This window comes from Taudactylus pleione, unplaced genomic scaffold, assembly GCF_031769625.1.
Source record: "Taudactylus pleione unplaced genomic scaffold, aTauple2 ptg000792l, whole genome shotgun sequence".
In the NCBI taxonomy this organism is placed as follows: Eukaryota; Metazoa; Chordata; class Amphibia; order Anura; family Myobatrachidae; genus Taudactylus; species Taudactylus pleione.
Genome location: NW_028285194.1, coordinates 5,817,469 through 5,839,818, shown reverse-complemented (window position 1 = coordinate 5,839,818; position 22,350 = coordinate 5,817,469). Strand labels below are relative to the sequence as shown.

The following is a 22,350-nucleotide window of genomic DNA, read 5'->3' as shown; positions in this document are numbered from 1 at the left end:
GACAGTCTTCTACTACATGGTCTTAGATAGGTATATGGAGGACTCATGCTTGTCTATTCGATAGTTTATGTAGGTGTTCTACAGTGTTATGCTCTCTCTATATGATTAAGACACATGTTTTTTTTCTAATATGTGCACATTATCTAGTTCTCAGTGTTTGTGCTTGTTTATATATATATAGTCGTACTATTTGAAGCTATTTATTAGCTTGTACATAGAGATTTATACGTAGTTATATAGTCCTATTATCCCCTATGATTGTTGGTCACATTCTGTGATGTTGACATGCTAGTCCAGCATTTAATGACAGTTTTTCCACTAGCGTCTGTCTGTTGTATATATTTATTGTCATGGTGATGGCACCATGGTGACATTGACCACACCCTCCATTGCGCTCTTGCCGCTGATGTGTCCTTTTGTGATGACGTCGCCAGCGTCAGCACCGGAGCGTTGGTTGGTGATGGACACAAGGCGTTTACTACAGGTATTTAATGTTTGTATTTCTTATTGTATGCATGTCTTGATAAAAGCGCTTGACGCTAAAACGTTGATCTACTGCACCAGTTGAGTCTCTGACTCTTTTATTTCAACTATACCAGTCCAGGAGTGCCATTCATTTTTTCATTTGTGGACACATATATATATATTTATTTATTTGTGGCTAGATGTTTTTTCATTGGTTCAATAACCAAGGATTTGGAAAAGCCCCTTTCAAAATCCTGCATTTGCCACTGGGAGGAATCCATCGCAAAGTGAGTGATTGGTTGTCAGCGTTTCAGGGTGGTAACAGGGAGGTGTCCGTTTTAACGCCGTTGCATGCATTGTTGTGTGCATAAATTTGCCCTTGCGATCTCCTATGCAGCATGAGGGCCTTCTGGGTGTCAGGAGGGTTGCCGAGTCTGGTCGTCGTGCGTCGATGTTACCGATATTTAAGCAACGTCGTACACATATGAGAAGGCAGCAGTGGGCAACTTTATGCTTTATTCTATTAGCATATTTTCGCAGCTGTGTTCCGTGCAAAATCGCAACTTCGATCACATTAGCGTCCATCCCTGAATCAGGCCATATATACTGACATTGCCTGCACAGTATACTGTAGGTCATCAGTGAGGCCATGTATACTATTGATGATTGATGCCGTTGCATATGTCATCACTATGATTAGAGACTGCACCTGTGATTCATGGGCATTCCAGGGTAGAGACTGGGAGGTGACGCAAAAGAGGGCGTCTCATTGGCGTATTATGGGAGTGTTATGAGAGTGATTCGGCATATGGCTGCAATCTCTTTTGCAGCACCACAGCCACAGTGACCATATTTTATGAAAGTTAAAAGGAAGACTGCGCTACCCAGGGGCTGCTGAAGGAGATGATGTTCCGACCAATGGCGCGGCAAAGGTGGAGTGGTCGGATCTACCAGCGGACTTCAGCACTGCACAGATAAGTGGGTGTGGCGGGGTTTGCTCAGTCCGTCACATGTTACTACACAAGGGGAATGCTTAAACTGGCATTTACATATTTTCACAAATGCGAATCTGTAAGAAATCTTATCCACGCATGAATAGTGTGCACCACTGAATCAGGCCCTCAGTTTGTACAAGTGTCCGTAGATGTTTCCCTTAGACCATAGGTATGAGAAGCAAGATGGGGTGTTCGCGAGTGTGGAGTATGCGCACCAGTGTTCTTAGTTTTGCAGAGCAGTACAGTAGCCACATTTCCTTTTCTTAAGATAAAGGGCTGGTGAAGTGTTACATAGACGTATAGATCTCATTTACATACCGGTATAGATCTCATTTACATACATATATAGATCTCATTTACATACAGGTATAGATCTTATTTACATACACGTATAGATCTCATTTACATACACGTATAGATCTAATTTACATACAGGTATAGATCTTATTTACATACACGTATGGATCTCATTTACATACAGGTATGGATCTCATTTACATACAGGTATAGATCTCATTTACATACAGGTATAGATCTCATTTACATACATATATAGATCTCATTTACATACAGGTATAGATCTTATTTACATACACGTATAGATCTCATTTACATACACATATAGATCTAATTTACATACAGGTATAGATCTTATTTACATACACGTATGGATCTCATTTACATACAGGTATGGATCTCATTTACATACAGGTATAGATCTCATTTACATACAGGTATAGATCTCATTTACATACAGGTATAGATCTCATTTACAATCAGCTAGATAAATGACTTACCATATCTTCACTGCTTCGTTTTACTTTGTATGTTGACCATGACTTTCCATCATCACTGTATGCAATCTTATATGATTTTATATATTCTGGGCTTCCTATTCTCTTCGCTCCTTGAGTAATAACACCAGTGACTCTCATTTTCCTCTGTAAATTAATCTGTTAAAATAAATAAATAAATACCTAAATAAATCAGTAAATAATACATTGAGTACTGCATTTCTTCTATACGGGGTTCATATTTTTTAAGATTTATTTTCATGTTATTTTTCTAAAATGTTCATTAAAACATATGGTGTAAACTCTCTGTTTATTAAACACAAGGTTAATGTATGTATAAAACTTTGTATATTATGGGAGAGATGTACTAAGCCTTGGAGAGAGATAAAGTGGAGAGAGATAAAGTACAATCCAATCAGCTCCTGTCACTTTACAGGCTGTGTTTGAAAAATGATAGGAGTTGACTGGTTGGCACTTTATCTCCATCAACTTTATCTCTCTCCAAAGCTTAGTATTTAGACCCCTGTGTTTGTAAAATGACAGTTGGGAGCTGATTGGTTGGTACTTTATCTCACTCCACTTTATCTCTCTCCATAAGGGCTGATTCAGCATTGCACGTAAGTGCAATGCTGAACGCAGATTCCCAATTATCGGGAATATGCCCGTACACATGACCCGTGATTGCATGCAGCCCCTGCTATGCCCCTACCTGATTGACAGGCAGAGGCATTTATGGGGTGGGGATGGCCGACGTTCCTGGAAACGGGGTCGCAACGGGAGTGGCAAGGCCAGGATCTGCATCCACGGATGCGGTTTCCTGGCCTCACAAGCCGGCCAGCCTGTGTGAGCTGAGGCTTACTCAGCTGGCTGGTGCCGTCCACCAACGCAACTGATGGTCGCAATGATTATCTCAGCTTGTGGCGTTAGTCGCAGTGCTGGGATTGCAAATGCAGCAAGGGTGTCAGGCACCTCCTACTGCATTTGCATATTAGTAAGGATAGAATTGCTAAGTTGCTTATGTGCGGCTTTGCAATTCTGTCCTATGCTAAATCACCCCCATAGACCCCTATAGCTGTAAAAAAGAAAAAAAAAAAAAAAATATATATATATATATTAATATCATTTATTTATAAGTCAACACAAGGGCTCTGCAACACTATAGATATTGGAGGAACATAAATGGACAGTTCTTATGTCACTGTTCATTTCTGTGTTCCAACACATATAAAATAAGGAAAAATGCACCCCCTAATCAGCTATAGCAGATATCTGTAGTGAGTGCTTTCATATGTTCTCGAATCTCTTCATGGACATCAAATATCCTTATAATTTGCATTAGCGGGTACATTATACAATGCAGCGCCATAACAGGGTGGTAGAATGTCCTGTGCAGACCCCGCCTCCTAAACCCATGACATTACGTGCTCTAGGGGCCTCTTAGAAGAAGGCTGCTGTCGGGAGCATCCTTAGGAAACTCTGGGCAACGCTACAGGCTGTAGGGTGCTTGCCCTTTGCATGTTCCAGGCACCGTTGCAGTAGCATTACTGGCAGCAGGGTGTTGTTCCAGGCACCCTGCAAGCCCTTTGCAGGTGCTATTGTGCCATCCCCAGGGCTCTGCGTCCACAGGTGGCACACACCTATTTACAGCCCTGATAAATAGGTTATTAAAATGAGTGATTATTTCAAGTATCAGCTTTAGGTTACAATAAAATGGCGACCCAATGGCCCATATTGTAATAAAAGTGTGCTTAGAACAAATGTCCTAGACATTAGGTAACACTTGTTTCTCAGCCGTGCAAATTTTATAACAATGTGATATTATCTCTTAGCATAATATTCAACCAAACCATGACAAACATAACAGACAGTTACATTAACGTTTGCTAACCTAGGCTTATAAGACACCCCAACACAATACAATATATATAACACACACAATAGACATAGAAAGTCTGCACAGCTACTGTCACATGAAGAATTTATAGATAAGTGGTTGCCATGATGTAGAAGTAGTTTGATAATGTCTTAATGAAGTAAAAACCGTTAATATTTTAACTAGATATCACTTTAAAATGTATCGATGGCGACTTCCGGGGCTTCCCTATAGCTTTCACATCTTGCTTCGTGTTCTTACCTTTTCTCTTCATAACTATTGTGAAAAAAGAATTAATTACATGTGTAATTTGCATCTCCAGAAAAAATTATTATTTTCCGGGAGAAATGCTTAATAATCATTGCTACATGTAACAGAATGTCATCCTAGCCCACACTGTAGGGAATTATTCCTTTATTCATTTCACTTTGAATTTTTATGAGATATAAGGTAGACACCTTGTATCTTGTGCTGGAGGATCATGATCAATCATTTATATGGCCTTAGAATGGCGAACAAGGACATATTATCACTTGTCACACGCAACAATGTTCCATAAGATCATTGCTCAAGGGCAGCCACCACCAGTCTCTAGAAGCTGTGCCCTGGTAATTGAAGGGAGATTGAAAACGTTGCTATTTGCTTGTCCTTAGAGAAAGTAATAGTGGAACCTTGGAAATGTGGAGGTAGTTGGGTTGAATATTCGACATGATGTGAATGATCAATGGTAATGACAAATTGCCAAGAGGTGGACAACTGCAGTTGTTTATAGGGGATGTCTTTGCAGAATACATCCATCAATCATACAAGAACACTCTACATGCAGAGTCTGAAATCCTTTTAATGATAATTTGCATTAAGCAGTACGTGAGATTAATTTTATGAATGTGAGATTAATAGATGAAATACAAGTTGTCTTGTACAGCATGCATTATAAAACTAGTGTCTTAGCATGAAAGGCAAACGATCTGCTCATGTGGGATTTTCTACCATCTCCCAGCTGCTTAAAGGAGTCTAGACTGTATGAAAAGTACTGACAGAAGAATAACATGTGGTCCCTGCTCCACAACGAGACAGTTTACTGATATTAATACATCAAGGATGGAATTCTCTGTTTAAAAAAAAAACAACAGAAGATTAGCAAGAGATACGGAAGGTCAGTACAGGCCTGGGGGCAATACTGTAGAAAATATAAAAGGAGGAATTATTAAGCTAGAGCACTTATAAAGTAAGTACTTGTACAAAAATAAAATTATTACTCTTTGTGATGGAAAGCAAACTATTTAGAATGGATCATCTTTGAACTCTAGACCAGACATTGAGAATGGCGGTTAAGATAGAGCTATAGAAAGCACGTCTAAGCTCAAACTCTGCTGCAGAAGATTGTTTTACAATACTTGTGTAACCTTGGAGAGCATACTTACGATTTTATTACAATACAATGCTTATTCTATTACAGTGCTGTGTTCATCATTTTTACTTTAAAATAATGAAACAATATATTTTTTTTAAAGAATATAATTAGGTAGGCAACCTTGGCTAAGCTATTTGCTGTACTTGAAGCCTAATAAAAAAAAAAAAATCAACATTGCAACACTTATCATAATTAAAGTTGCTGTTCTTTGTCTTTCACCTTTTTAATTAAAAGCCCAATCCCTTGCAAAACAAATATGAAAACAGTGTCTCACAACTGTTAATCAGTGTCACATGTGACAGTACATAATGTTGGTATATATTTCTGCAGGTACTAACACTGTAATGTAACTGATGAGAATTAATTGCTTTTCAATTGTGGTCAGGAAGTTAAGCTCAATATTTATAATATAGATAAATATTCATCCCATATATTATCTGTATTTGCTAATGCGCCTAAATCACATTTAATATGATTCATTTCTTGTTTCTGAGAAGCATTAGCTATAGGAGTATAATGGAAATAGATAAAGTAATATACTTTATTTGAATCAAGAGCAAACATAGGGTCTGATTCAATACCGATCACAACTGCAATTGCAATAGCGATTATGCACGCAGTCTTACTGCGATAGTATGCTAATCCACTGCGAACGCTATGCCATCGCAGCACTACATAAGGACGCCCACTGCTCTGACCTTAGTCAGAAATTGTTCTATGAGTCCTCAGGCTGCGTACGGCCTCGCAGTGGATAATTTATGCACGCCCCTGCGACGGAGTTCAAACACAATGGTACGCCTGTGATTTGCCGACCCCCCCACCGTCACCTGTCAATCACTCTGTGATGGTTCTGCGTGGTCACTGTCCCGATCACAGTGGCCGGTTCGCGCTCTGCAACGCATGCGCAGAACGCAACAATTGGCCGATTGCGTGCGTAATTGCAGTTGCAATCGGTAGTGAATCAGGCCCATAATCACTAGTCCTTGAATGCTGTTATACTATGTCCAGACAGGATTGTTTTGGAACAAATGAAAAAACTCTAATAAACATCAAAATACTTAAATGTATGGGGTTTTTTTTAGTATACGTCAAGTACAAGTTTGGAAGATGAGGACTCCCTTATTCTTCACAATCCAGGACTTTAGCGAACAGCTAGTATGGAATTTTTTTAGAAGTCAAGAAAGTCCCTAGTATCAGTGACATCACTAGAGATGTGTGGGTTGCACAGGATGACACCATCCGAGGGGGTGACACCAAAATAGCAGAGCTGCTCTGCTATTGTGGTGTCACACTCTTGGAATGTGTCACCAAGCAATAATGATAATGGTGATGGATGACGGCCGCATGCATATATCATCCACACTGTGTACGGAGAGGCTAGGGGCTGCAGCTTCCAGAGCACTGGGCAAGCACCAGGAGTGATGAGAACGGGGAAGTGACACGCAGTCATGCCCTTACAAAGTCATTCAACAGGGGGGTTGGGGTGGCTTTGCAGGACACTTTCACAAGTGCCATAGGTGCGCACAAAGAGACCAGAGTTGAGGGTGAAAGGGTTAGTAGCATCACTGGGTGACACAACCCCTAGTAAAGAATTATATCATATCTTGGAGGGGGGACATATTTAGCAGAAATGTGCTGCAGGATATCCCATGCTGTTTGGCTGAGCACATTCTTTGTGCTATTACAGTAGCTCAACTTCGCTAAGTTTTCTACACACTTCTATGAGTTGCAAAGAAAAACAAGTCATGTTGCTGGCCATGATGTACCTTTTTGGAACAGCACATCGTGGCCAGGCAGCTAATTGATTCCCCCCTAATGAGTCGATTTGCCATAGTGAACAGAATCAGAGACAAGCCAATGTCAGGGCAGGAAGAAGTGGAGTATACTGTAAGTAAAGAAGAGGCAGTTAAAACTTGAGTAATCAAGCAGAGACATATTCTTCTGATTCCCAACTGATCTGGTACAGGTGAGGCTCCCAGAGTACTTATAAATCCCTTGGTTTATTCCTACATGAACTGCAACAAGAATAACTTTCTTGTCTCAGAGACAGACAAACAAGGTTCCAGATCAGCCACCCAGAAGCCTGGGTTCAAAGTTTGGACCTTCTGACATCATTCTTCCTTCTCAGGGGTTCTCATTCACGGAGTAACATTGATTGACTTCTCAAACCAACATTGATGTTTTATTCTGGTACCCAAAATCTTTTCTCAGAGCTGCAACCCTCCCACTGTACTGAGTACTGTAAATGACTTCAAAATATGAAAAAAAAAATTTCCACAACACTCTCATCTTCATTGTCAACACTTACTGGACCAGCTGTATTATTTGAGGCAAGTGGAAATCTAGACATAACTTTATGGAATTGGAGTTTTAAAGGTATATATATATATATATATATATATATATATATATATATATTAGGGGTGAGCGGGTTCAGATTTCTGAAATCCGAACCCCCCCGATCCGAGGCCGATCCGAGTCAGGCTCGACTTTTCCCGCCTGACTCGGATCTGAAATCGAGGCAAAATGTCATCATCCCGCCTTCCGGGTCTCGCGGGTTTTGGATCCTATATAAGGTACCTCCGTCGGCGCCATTTTCTCACTTGGCTGTGGACAGTGAAGAGGGAGGGTGGGAGTTAGGGCTAGCTGGGCTGTGTAGTGTAGTGTAGTGTAGTGCAGAGTAGTGCTGTGCTGTGCTGCGCTGTGCTGCTGTTGTCCATAGGGGCTGTGTCCACTCCTCCAAAGTCCATAGGGGCTGGCTGGACTGTGTTGTGCAGTCAGTTGTCCATAGGGACTGTGTCCACTCCAAAGTAAGAAAGCTAATCTGATTGGTCAGCTGCAGCTAGACCCTTAAGGGGCCTCAGTGAACTGCATTGTAGTAATGAGGTTGATTCATAAAATGTGTCAATGACCAAAAGTATCAATTAACCTCATGGCTACAGTGAAGTTCACTGAGACATGTGGGGTCCAGCTGCAATTAATCAGAGTGGGTTGAACTTGCTGGTGATTATGATTTGACCAATCCACAGCTCCGATCAACACCATACTGAATGCATAGCATGGCAGGCGCCGTGAAGTTTATATATATATATATATATATATATAAAGAGATCAAGCAAATAGGCGGCCCTCCAAGACTTGAGATGATAAAATAAGACGTGTCTTTATTGCATCGACGTTGCGGGGACTGCTACCCCGTCATCAGGACAGACATAAGACACATCTTATTTTATCATCTCAAGACTTGGAGTGCTGCCTATTTGCTTGATCTATTTGGAGGGTTTCCTTGCCCATATGGAGGGCAATTAACTAAAGGATAGGGAATTTGGAAAAAACCTCTGCACAAGGATTAATTTGGAGAAATAAATTATTTAATGGCCCCAATTCAATAGTAAATCACAAATTGTGTATTTATCCTGTGGGGGTGCTGCCATAGACAGTAATTAACAATATACAAGAAAAGAAGAAAGAAAAAAGCACTGTCCTTTGGTTGGCGCACAAAAATGGAGGGCACCCAAGAAAGGCTTACAGCAGCCTCAGCGTGCCGGATACTGCATGATTCATATATATGTATATATATGTATATATATATATATATATATATATATATATATATGTATATATATATATATGTATATGTAGATATATATATATATATATATATATATATCTCTACAGCCATGGCCAAAAGTTTTGAGAATGACACAAGTATTGGTTTTCACAAAGTTTGCTGCTTCAGTGTTTTTAGACCTTTTTGTCAGATGTGACTATGGTATAGTGCAGTAAAATTACAAGCATTTTATAAGTGTCAAAGGCATTTATTGCAAATTACATTAAGTTTATGCAAAGAGTCAATATTTGCTGTGTTGACCCTTCTTTTTCAAGATCTCTGCAATTCGCCCTAAGTTAATATTTAAGTAATGTGTTAGTATTAGGGATGTTAGGGACCCATTTTATGAGGTTCACCTGGATACGGTGGGTGGGCAAACATGCACTAAGAACCTCACTTATACTCCATTTTAATTGTAGAGGTTATCAGGATTATTTTGTCTATCATTGTTCTTAGTACCTAGAGTGTACACCTGCATTCTATGTCCCCTGCATTGTACTACAAGTCTCAGCATGGCAGCACCTCTTATTATGTTTGAAATTAGGGTGTGCAGTCCAAGCCCCCCCCCCTCACTGCTATATTTGAGATCACAAGTGATTGTACAATAGCCAGCCCCATTATTATGAAAGCTAATTGTGTCCTCAGATAATGATCTCCCCATTTTTAAAAATACTAGACCCATTGCTGCCTTTAGAAGGGAGAAATCGTAGGGACAGACTAGTGCATCGGATATCACGGTCATGGGCATGCCGGTTTTGCGTAATGTAGATTGGAAACCCTTAGGTGCTATAAATATAGTATATAGTAATTGTACCACCTGTTCTTTTATGATAGCTTGCAATCTTTTATACATCCCCATGTGGGCAAGGTGTATGATATACGCCATGTGCTAATGTGTAGTAGTATGTATGCTGTTTATATCATTGTGTGCCCTTCAGGCCTATACTACATCAGGCAGACTACCAGAAAGTTCAGTGAGCGTATGGCAGCCCATCGCTCTGCTAGTCGCTCGGCACTGGATGGCAGTACGATTGACCAACCAGTTACCAAGAACTTTAAGGAACGGGGTCATACTTTGGCGTCCCTCAAATATTTTATAATTGATCATGTCCCTCCCTCATTGAGGGGAGGGGATAGAGCCAAAAAACGACTGATTAAGGAAGCACAATGGATTTTATCCCCAAAAGTCTTAATGATAAAATCAATTGGAATTGTATTATTTAATTTGGGTTGATGCTATAACTATGAGGGATTGATTTGGTATAACATACTATAGAGGGATCTTGTGTTTTTAAAGGTTACTGCCAGCAGATTGAGATTTTGGATTATAGTTGGGTCTGTTGATGATATGTTTTTTTTTTTGTAATATGAGATGACGGGCTATTTATTTAACCTGGGGTCTACTACATATGTTATTAGTTTATTTGTAAGGGTTGCATAATGTAATTATTAGGCACTTGTTCTTTTTGGTACTGCAGTATATGTTTTTAATTGTATTCACTCATCTTGTTTGATCCCCGGCCACAGGTTCGTCCTTTTAGATATAAAGTTCCATTCTATTATTTCAGGCTGATATACCCTTACATCTATAATAATGCTTCCCCTGGGGCACTATGCTTTAGCTTATGTAGTTTGCATGTACCGGGATGGTTGTCTGACCACCGCGGTTTATGCACTGCCCATTACTGTGTGTGTATTAATTTTTTGTTTCCTGCAGGTGAGCCATAGTGTTATTGGATGGCTATCTGGCCACCATTTTTCATTAAATGTTTATCACCATGCAGTATATAGTATCTTAAGAATGCTAATTTTTGTTCTCTTCACATAAAGTTGTATTTGATTTCTATGGTGATGGTATGATGCACTTGTTCTATTGGTCTCTGTCTGCACCAGCTGTTTCCTGTCTGGTGTGTCACATCATCACACAGGAGACAGGAAGTTGTGTGGCAGTGGCATGGAGTTTGCACATGGGGTGAGATTGTATATAAGGTATGACCTTTTCATTATATATTTTATCCTTGAAGAAAGATGTAATAGTCTGAAATAAAGTTAGAATAAAGTTTTTGATGCTGTATGGCTTACTGTGAAAAACCCCCTTGGAGTGCTGTCACAATACTGTGTATATATATATATATATATATATATAAATACAGGGCTATTTTTGGGGCGAAACTGTCCAGAACGCCATTCCTGGAACTCTTTTCAAAAATGATGTAATAAGGAACAACGTTTCGGAACCCACCTGCTCTCTCAATCAACGGGAATCCATCCAGGTGCACCTGTAACATTAAGCCACTGCCGCAGTCAGTGTACATCGATCTATCCACTACTAACCATATAGTGCCCCCTATGCCATCCCCTTAGTAGTAGGTCCCCCTATGCAGTGCCCCCAGTAGTAGTATGCCCCCCAGTTGTATGCCCCCCAGTAGCAGTGCCCCCATTAGCAGGCCCCCAGTAGTAGTGCCCCCATTAGCATGCCCCAAGTAGTATGCCCCCTAGTAGTATGCCCCCCAGTAGCAGTGCCCCAGTAGTAGTGCCCCCATTAACATGCCCCCAGTAGTAGTGCCCCCATTAACATGCCCCCAGTAGTGGTATGCCCCCCTTAGCAGGCCCCCAGTAGTAGCATGCCACCCCTTAGCAGGCCCCCAGTAGTAGTATGCCCCCCCTTAGCAGGCCCCCAGTAGTAGTATGCCCCCCCTTAGCAGGCCCCCAGTAGTAGTGCCCTCCCTTAGCAGGCCCCCAGTAGTAGTATGCCCCCCCTTAGCAGGCCCCCAGTAGTAGTAGTGCCCCCCCTTAGCAGGCCCCCATTAGTAGTAGTGCCCCCATTAGCAGGCCCCCAGTAGTAGTATGCCCCCCTTAGCAGGCCCCCAGTAGTAGTATGCCCCCCACTAGCAGGCCCCCACTTAGCAGGCCCCCAGTAGTAGTATGCCCCCCAGTAATGCCCCCTTACACACACACACATAAGAAAAAAAAACCTTACCTGAATCCCCGCTCCCGCCGCCGTCCGCTCTGCTCTGCTGTATAACGCGCGGAGAGAGCCAGAAGACGGAGCTCATGAGTGAGCTCCAACTGGCTCCCTCCATGCAGCAGCCAATGAGAGTCTGTGTGACTCTCATTGGCTGCTATTACAAACACACAGCTGCCGCTGGCGGCTTTGTGTTTGATCTGTGTAGGGCAGACCGCTATCACAGCGTTCTGCCCTACACTAGAGGATCACTGACGTCGGATTCTCTCTTGAGAATCCGACATCAGGAGGCTGCGGCACAGCCTCGAACGGGGATCCGAGTCAGGCAGGGAACGCTGTTCGGGTGTTCCCTGCCTGACTTGGATCCCCATTCAAGGCCGTGCCGCAGCCTCCTGATGTCGGATTCTCGAGAGAGAATCCGACGTCAGGGATCCTCTAGTTTAGGGCAGAATGCTGTGATAGCGGTCTGCCCTACACAGATCAAACACACAGACGCCAGCGGGTGGACTCGGATCCCCAATGTTCGGAGCGGTTCGGATTCCACAGAATCCGAACCACTCATCTCTAATATATATATACACATATATATATATATTTAAACACAAAAAATTTCCAGAAGACGCCACAAATGTAATATAGAGAACTTTGGGCCTGATTCAGAGCCGTTCGCTATTTGTGGTCGTTCGTTTAAAAACAAGGGGTGGCTATTCAAATGATCCGTACGCACATTGCAGTCTGTTCACACCTCTAAGTCTGAACGAGCGAGCAAAACATACGCTCGTTTATTTGTTAAAAACGCCCCCTGGCCGCTCGCACCATACGTCATGTCCGCTATTTATTAGATTAATCGAGTACATCGACCAGCGTATGAACTGCTCGCTATTCTTGTGGTTGGTGTTTGCTACCACAAATTTGCGAGCAGTTCTGGCTATAAAATAACCCAGTGACGTGGTCAATGACGCTGCTGTTTTAAATATACACACCCATAAAACGCCCGTTTTGACCTTTGAGCACGCCTGCGTTCGGATCTCCACTCCCCATTTTCAAGCTCCTTCCCCTGTTACCACCCACATACGCCTCATTCTGTCACTCAAAATAGCAGGCCCTCGCTATATTGCGTACCAACGATTTTCGGCCGCACTGACTGGTTCGCGCATGCGTACTAAAAACCGTACGCATGCGCAGATGTGCAAACATCGCTCGGAACGAGCGTACTGCCGCTAACGAGCGGCTCTGAATGAGGGCCATTAATCCTTAGAGAGTCCAATACTTGTACTTCTTTTACATGTGATTGATTCCCACACTTTGGAGTTCTCCCTTTGGGGTAGTGGAATGTAGGGGATGGTATACTCAATGAGTAGATGACAACAGGTGGTAGGTCTTTATACAGTCAGGTCCTATAATGAGATCCTTGCACCAGAAGCAGTATAACAGCTTTTAGTGTAAAGTATTGCAAATTTATTTTGCTTAAAAAGTAACAGACAATGACGTATATATAAAAAGCTTACTTCAATTAATAATAGAACACCACCAATGGTATATTGGCAACACTAATCCTTTGTCTAGCCCTATTATTGGGGTAAAGGTTCTTGGTTGTTGGCAGACAAATATGGAGGTTCCATATAAAATCACTCTATGCATTTCGTCCATATGACTTCATTAGGGGTATAGCAAGTCATAATAGGCTATTCATATGAAACAGAATTCCTTTTGATCAAAACACTGTTGGTGGTAATAACAATGTGGTTCAACCAGGGGATCGTATATAGATCCACTGGTGCATAATGTGATCTCTAGCTGACATGAGTCTCTCTGCATGTAGTATATAAACAGCACAGGAACCCCACACTAGGACTAGTTGTGAAGGCACTTACTACATAAAGCAAAATCGACTTATTTCATAGTAGAAAAATCAGATAGGGTTGCACATAATCCACCAATGTTTCGGTCTCAGCAAGGACCTTTTTCAAGGTGCACAATCCCAAATCATCAGGTTACAATTAATACAGCACAAATGAACCTGCATACCAGCCAGACAACCACCAACAAATGTGCCTTGCCAGGCCCTAGATATTTATACCCCTCCCCGCACATTAGTAATGAGTAAAGCCACACCAGTAAGACATTAGTCACAATCAATAAAACTACATTGATTACTCACATAGTACACCACGGTACCCATGCCGGCCATGACCACCATCTACGCTGTGTCACGGTAACCACTGTATCACATATACATCACTAGTATACTGGCAGCACTGGACCCCAGTGACACACTCCTGGAACGCAGTGGTCTGCGCATGTGCCAAGTACCAGAACACGTGACACACCAGCTCATCTCATACCCGGAAGTCAGGAGCTCAACAGGTAGAATGCAAGCCATGCGTTCCAAGCTCAGTATAGTCCTTGCTGAGACCGAAACGTTGGTGCATTATGTGCAACCCTGTCTGATTTTTCTACTATGAAATAAACAAGTTGATTTTGCTTTATGTGATGACTGCCCTCACAACTACTCCTGTGCTGTTTTGGATATACGGATCATGATCCATGAGGAGGACCCCAGCTATCTGATCAGTGGAGACGTGGGTGCAGAGCTTATAACTGTATAAAGGTGCAAAAGAGTGGTCACACCAAATATCGATTGGATTTAGATTTCTCTTCTGTTCATCCACTTTGCAGTTTGTTAATTGATAAAAATAAACCACCAGCACTTTTATCTTTAAAGCATTCTTACTTTGCAGCATTTTTTCCACACCTGCCTTAATCCTTTTGCACAGTACTAATATATATATATATATATATATATATATATATAGTAACCATGCAGAGTGTCCGCACTTGCAGCACCAGAATCGGCTTAGGGGTGCTCAATTAAGGACAAAACAGCCCAAGAAATATAAAAAATGAGAAGAATTGGCACTCACCAGGTAGCTGACAAGAAAATTGGTTTTTAATTACCCATCTTGAGGGAGAAAGTGCATAGAGCCATAAAGTGCAATAGTCATAGTCTACGTTTCGGTCCAATGTAGGACCTTCTTCAGGACATCACAGCAGACATGTTTCAGCTTGAAAACCAAAGACAGACTAAATACCACCACCACTAGCTGACATATATACCCACTTCCATTAGGTGGAACTCCACCCACGCAAAACACAATGTATGCTGGGACATAGTCACTGCATATTATAAACAACTGAATAAACATATCCCAGACGACACTAAGATGATTTCCTTATTAGCAATGAGTCCCACCGCCCATAGAGCGTCGAGAACAACTTCCAAATGGAATCAAACAACAGATATAAGAGAAAGAAAACAGCGCTATTACCGGAAGTTCCATGCGTTCCACAGCAATGGAACGCATACCTACAACCGGAAGTCGCGCACAAATCATTGTCGGGAGTTAGTCAGCGCTATAGTTACAAAGAGCGCTGACATTCTCATGGGGCTGTCATTATAATAGTGTCAGAGTGCCCATAATGGGATCAACGTCATCTGCACATTCAGCAGCAAAAGTTTATTGCTCTGATGCCTTCAATAGCACATAAGGACCCAAACAATAGAGGGCATGCAGCACAACATATCTCAATAACACCCCCTGCTGGTCTGGAGGATAATACAACTACACACCACAGGGAATAAATGTTCATGACAAAAGTGGAATCTCATTTAAAAAAATATTATTAGCAATGCGTTGGTGTAGGTATATATGTCAGCATAAAACCAAACATTGAAAAAAATATATGTTACATAAAATAGTAATCAACCATAAAAAGTCATATATAAAAAAATGACCCTAAACAACATTAAATAAGGAGAAGGAAAAATAGGGACTCCCATAAATATATAGAAGCCCTCATTTCAAAACACCATCATTACAGAAAACAACATCATTTCAAAAAAACATTAAGGGCATTGGATTCATTTAGTCCCTTTGGAACTAGAGTGTCTAACTCAAAAATCCATCTTGCTTCACGTTTACGTAAGGCAACATCCCGGTCACCACCTCTTCTCAAAGCAGGGATATGATCTATCATCATACATTTCATACTGGACACTGAGTGCCCAACTTGTAAAAAATGTAGTGCCACAGGTTTATCTGTTTTCTGTGTCTCTATCGCCATTCTGATGGATGAGCGATGATTCGCCATCCGTTCTCTGAAAGGTCTCTTCGTCATCCCGACATAATACACCCCACATGGGCAAACTAGGATGTAAATAATAAAGTCCATAAGACAATGTAATTTGTGTTTTATTTTTATCCTTCTGCCATTGTGTGGATGAGCGAAAGTAGCTCCAGTCAATAAAGACCGACAAGTTGTACAGTCTGGACATCTAAAACATCCCATCTTCCGATTGTGCAGCCAAGTGTTCGTTTTTACTTCTGGTGTCATAGTTGGTCGCATTAAAAGATTACGAAGATTGGGACTACGTCGATAGGCACAAACAGGCGGCTTCTTGCCCAATGCTCCTAATTCACGATCTGACGTGATTATGGGCCAATGTTTACGAATAACTTTATTGGCATAATTAGAAGTTGCATCAAAGGTGCTTGTAAATAGCATCCTTGTCGGGTCCAATCTGGAATTTTCTGTCAGACCTGTCTGTGAGTGCCATGTTCTTGCCTTAGATAAACATCTACGTAAAGTCATGTCTGAATAACCTCATTCCAAAAATCGCTGGGTCATGCCCGCAATTTGTATTTCTGCTTGGGAAACTGAGGAATTGTTCCTAAAGATACGTAAGTATTGAGAGATTGGTAGACTTTCTTTTAAATTACTTGGATGTTGACTCGTAGAGTAAAGTAAGGTATTGCGATCAGTGTCCTTCCTATAAAGGGTGGTGCCGAGAGTGTTGCCATCACGATATATCATGACATCCAGAAAATTGATCTCACAATGGTGTACTTGACTAGTAAATTTTATAGGGGAATCCAATTCATTCAACAAATTGACCATGTCCATAAATTGAGCCTCAGAGTCCAACCAAATCAAAAACAAATCATCAATGTAACGCTTGTAAAATAAAATTTTTGACCCAAATACAGGTAGGATATGCATCTGTTCAAATTGTGCCATATATAGGTTGGCATACGCCAGCGCCAAATTTGACCCCATGGCGGTGCCTTTACGTTGTACAAAATAACTATTACCATATTGAAAATAATTATTAGTCAAAACTAGTTCAATAAGTTCCAGCATAAATTCAACTGGAGGACCATGATAATCATTGTTTGTAAGAGCTTGTTTAACAGCCTGTAGGCCGCCATCATGGGGGATCACAGTGTATAGCGAGGATACATCTAACGTAGCCAACAGTATATTGTCAGGAAGATATGTCAATGATTTAAGACTAGTGAGAAAATCATTAGTATCCTTCACATAACTAGGCATCTTAACAACAATAGATTGCAAAAAAGAATCGACAAATTGAGCTAATGGTTGTAGAGTAGAATTGCGTGCCGATATTATCGGTCTACCTGGAGGATCAACCAATTGTTTGTGTATTTTAGGTAGCGTGTATAATATCGGACACACTGGATGTTCCACTCTTAACCACCCAGCAACCTTTTCATCAATCCAACCATGCTGGCATGCCAACTCAATGGCAGAGTCGACTTTACGTTTCACTTTAATCATAGGACTAGTATCAACCTTGGTGTAAGTGTTTATATCAGATAACTGTCATTTGATCTCTCTGTCATAGGCATGCCAATCCTGCACCACTGTAGCTCCGCCCTTATCGGCTTGTCTAATCACAATTTGATCATTTTGTATTAGAGATTTAAGGGCAATTCTTTGAGCTCTAGACAGATTATCATATCTCGGCTTGGAGTTGACCATCCTCATATCATAATCAAAAAGCCGTAAGAAGGTTTTAATGCTTGCGTTGTTACTTTGGGGATCAAAGATGCTAGGTGATCTAAACAATGAATCTGGTATAGAGTTGTTGGAGTTACCAAAAAATTCTCTAAGTCTCATCTTCCTACCAAGTTTATAATGGTCGACAGACCAACCAAAACTATTATGTAAACTGGTAGGAACAAACGATAGACCACGAGATAAAACTTCCAACTCTGCTGTAGATAATTCATAGCTAGATAAATTGAATACGTTATTTAGTAGCGTCTGCCCCTGCCTCTCCTTCTTCTTGTACCCCCCTCTCCTTGTAGGGTATCTGGACCTCTTCCTCTGACCTGATCCACATTGGATCTGGTCACTCTGCCTAAAAAAGTGCCGCTGGGAGGTCTAGAGACAATAGAGCCCATCACACTTGAATCAGTGTGTTCACTCTCCGAGAGAGATTGGGATGAGGAAGAATCAATATGTCTAGATGTATATGTATGGGCTCTGGGTAGTCTTCTTGATCTTTTGGGACCTGAATCACCTTTCAACCACTTATACACCTGGTGGTTGTTATAGTCATAATTGACCGTTATAAGTTTTTTACGTTTGAAAGTGATTAAATCCTGCTGGAACCTGTCAATTTGTTCCTTGAGCTTATCACACCAATTAGCCGTTTTATCTGTTGTAAGAAGAGTCAGAGAGCTTTCATCAAATATGGCAATCTCCTGTTGGATTTTGGTAAGCTCTACCCCCACCTCTTCAATTACTAACAACATAAGATCTAATGAACATTTGTTCAACACACCACACCATTTGGTGCAGAATGTAAGGTTATTACTACCAATGGTGGGTACATTGTTCACTCTAAACCCTCTAGGGATCCTCTTATTTCTATAGTAATCCGACAGGAATTGCCCATGTAACTTAAGCTCAATTTCTCGTTTCTTTAGTCTTAAACCTTTATAGAATAAATCTTTGGGAGTTTCATCAGGAAGTTGTGTAAACTCCAAATGGTCAAAGAGAACTTTGTCCGCATCATCATCAGTTAGAGAAATGACATTATTCTCAATGGCACTAAACATAGCTTCATCAATTTCATATACCTGTTCAGACGCCATAATAGAAAATAATAAATAACAAATAATAAATAACAAATAACAGGGCTGGACAGAGAGGCTCAACAAATGGACAACAATGTCACCATAAATAAGAACGTGACATACAAAAACACCTATTCATTAAAAAAAATTTTTAATTATCACGGAAAAATTATCATATTGGGTGAAATGGTGGAACAGTCAATATCCAGGTTTTCTTCAATCACTTGTAATAATCCTTGACATCGAATCCACAAAAACTGAGCAGTGCTGGACAAAATCCAGTTTATAAATAAAACCAGATCCAACTTGTAACCATACAGAGTGTCCGCACTTGCAGCACCAGAATCGGCTTGGGGGTGCTCAATTAAGGACAAAACAGCCCAAGAAATATAAAAAATGAGAAGAATTGGCACTCACCAGGTAGCTGACAAGAAAATTGGTTTTTAATTACCCATCTTGAGGGAGAAAGTGCATAGAGCCATAAAGTGCAATAGTCATAGTCTACGTTTCGGTCCAATGTAGGACCTTCTTCAGGACATCACAGCAGACATGTTTCAGCTTGAAAACCAAAGACAGACTAAATACCACCACCACTAGCTGACATATATACCCACTTCCATTAGGTGGAACTCCACGCACGCAAAACACAATGTATGCTGGGACATAGTCACTGCATATTATAAACAACTGAATAAACATATCCCAGATGACACTAAGATGATTTCCATATTAGCAATGAGTCCCAGTTATGTGAAGGATACTAATGATTTTCTCACTAGTCTTAAATCATTGACATATCTTCCTGACAATATACTGTTGGCTACGTTAGATGTATCCTCGCTATACACTGTGATCCCCCATGATGGCGGCCTACAGGCTGTTAAACAAGCTCTTACAAACAATGATTATCATGGTCCTCCAGTTGAATTTATGCTGGAACTTATTGAACTAGTTTTGACTAATAATTATTTTCAATATGGTAATAGTTATTTTGTACAACGTAAAGACACCGCCATGGGGTCAAATTTGGCGCCGGCGTATGCCAACCTATATATGGCACAATTTGAACAGATGCATATCCTACCTGTATTTGGGTCAAAAATTTTATTTTACAAGCGTTACATTGATGATTTGTTTTTGATTTGGTTGGACTCTGAGGCTCAATTTATGGACATGGTCAATTTGTTGAATGAATTGGATTCCCCTATAAAATTTACTAGTCAAGTACACCATTGTGAGATCAATTTTCTGGATGTCATGATATATCGTGATGGCAACACTCTCGGCACCACCCTTTATAGGAAGGACACTGATCGCAATACCTTACTTTACTCTACGAGTCAACATCCAAGTCATTTAAAAGAAAGTCTACCAATCTCTCAATACTTACATATCTTTAGGAACAATTCCATAGTTTCCCAAGCAGAAATACAAATTGCGGGCATGACCCAGCGATTTTTGGAACGAGGTTATTCAGACATGACTTTACGTAGATGTTTATCTAAGGCAAGAACATGGCACTCACAGACAGGTCTGACAGAAAATTCCAGATTGGACCCGACAAGGATGCTATTTACAAGCACCTTTGATGCAACTTCTAATTATGCCAATAAAGTTATTCGTAAATATTGGCCCATAATCACGTCAGATCGTGAATTAGGAGCATTGGGCAAGAAGCCGCCTGTTTGTGCCTATCGACGTGGTCCCAATCTTCGTAATCTTTTAATGCGACCAACTATGACACTAGAAGTAAAAACGAACACTTGGCTGCACAATCGGAAGATGGGATGTTTTAGATGTCCAGACTGTACAACTTGTCGGTCTTTATTGACTGGAGCTACTTTCGCTCATCCACACAATGGCAGAAGGATAAAAATAAAACACAAATTACATTGTCTTATGGACTTTATTATTTACATCCTAGTTTGCCCATGTGGGGTGTATTATGTCGGGATGACGAAGAGACCTTTCAGAGAACGGATGGCGAATCATCGCTCATCCATCAGAATGGCGATAGAGACACAGAAAACAGATAAACCTGTGGCACTACATTTTTTACAAGTTGGGCACTCAGTGTCCAGTATGAAATGTATGATGATAGATCATATCCCTGCTTTGAGAAGAGGTGGTGACCGGGATGTTGCCTTACGTAAACGTGAAGCAAGATGGATTTTTGCGTTAGACACTCTAGTTCCAAAGGGACTTAATGAATCCAATCCACTTAATGTTTTTTTGAAATGATGTTGTTTTCTGTAATGATGGTGTTTTGAAATGAGGGCTTCTATATATTTATGGGAGTCCCTATTTTTCCTTCTCCTTATTTAATGTTGTTTAGGGTCATTTTTTTACATATGACTTTTTATAGTTGATTACTATTTTATGTAACATATATTTTTTTCAATGTTTGGTTTTATGCTGACATATATACCTACACCAACGCATTGCTAATAATATTTTTTTAAATGAGATTCCACTTTTGTCATGAACATTTATTCCCTGTGGTGTGTAGTTGTATTATCCTCCAGACCAGCAGGGGGTGTTATTGAGATATGTTGTGCTGCATGCCCTCTATTGTTTGGGTCCTTATGTGCTATTGAAGGCATCAGAGCAATAAACTTTTGCTGCTGAATGTGCAGATGACGTTGATCCCATTATGGGCACTCTGACACTATTATAATGACAGCCCCATGAGAATGTCAGCGCTCTTTGTAACTATAGCGCTGACTAACTCCCGACAATGATTTGTGCGCGACTTCCGGTTGTAGGTATGCGTTCCATTGCTGTGGAACGCATGGAACTTCCGGTAATAGCGCTGTTTTCTTTCTCTTATATCTGTTGTTTGATTCCATTTGGAAGTTGTTCTCGACGCTCTATGAGCGGTGGGACTCATTGCTAATAAGGAAATCATCTTAGTGTCGTCTGGGATATGTTTATTCAGTTGTTTATAATATGCAGTGACTATGTCCCAGCATACATTGTGTTTTGCGTGGGTGGAGTTCCACCTAATGGAAGTGGGTATATATGTCAGCTAGTGGTGGTGGTATTTAGTCTGTCTTTGGTTTTCAAGCTGAAACATGTCTGCTGTGATGTCCTGAAGAAGGTCCTACATTGGACCGAAACGTAGACTATGACTATTGCACTTTATGGCTCTATGCACTTTCTCCCTCAAGATGGGTAATTAAAAACCAATTTTCTTGTCAGCTACCTGGTGAGTGCCAATTCTTCTCATTTTTTATATATATATATATATATATATATATATAATATATATATATCCCTGTGGATGT

The 22,350-nt window shown here is 40.7% G+C and overlaps 1 protein-coding gene across 4 annotated transcripts in view; it reads right to left on the bottom strand.

Annotated features, from left to right (window-relative positions):
* Positions 1-22,350, bottom strand: part of EDIL3 (EGF like and discoidin domains 3) — a 681,338-nt gene that overhangs the window by 182,804 nt on the left and 476,184 nt on the right. For all 4 annotated transcript variants that reach the window (XM_088457916.1, XM_088457918.1, XM_088457919.1 and 1 more), the window contains one exon: positions 2,258-2,413. In XM_088457916.1, coding sequence (XP_088314042.1) covers positions 2,258-2,413 — 156 coding nt within the window. The remainder of the gene's footprint in view (positions 1-2,257; positions 2,414-22,350) is intronic.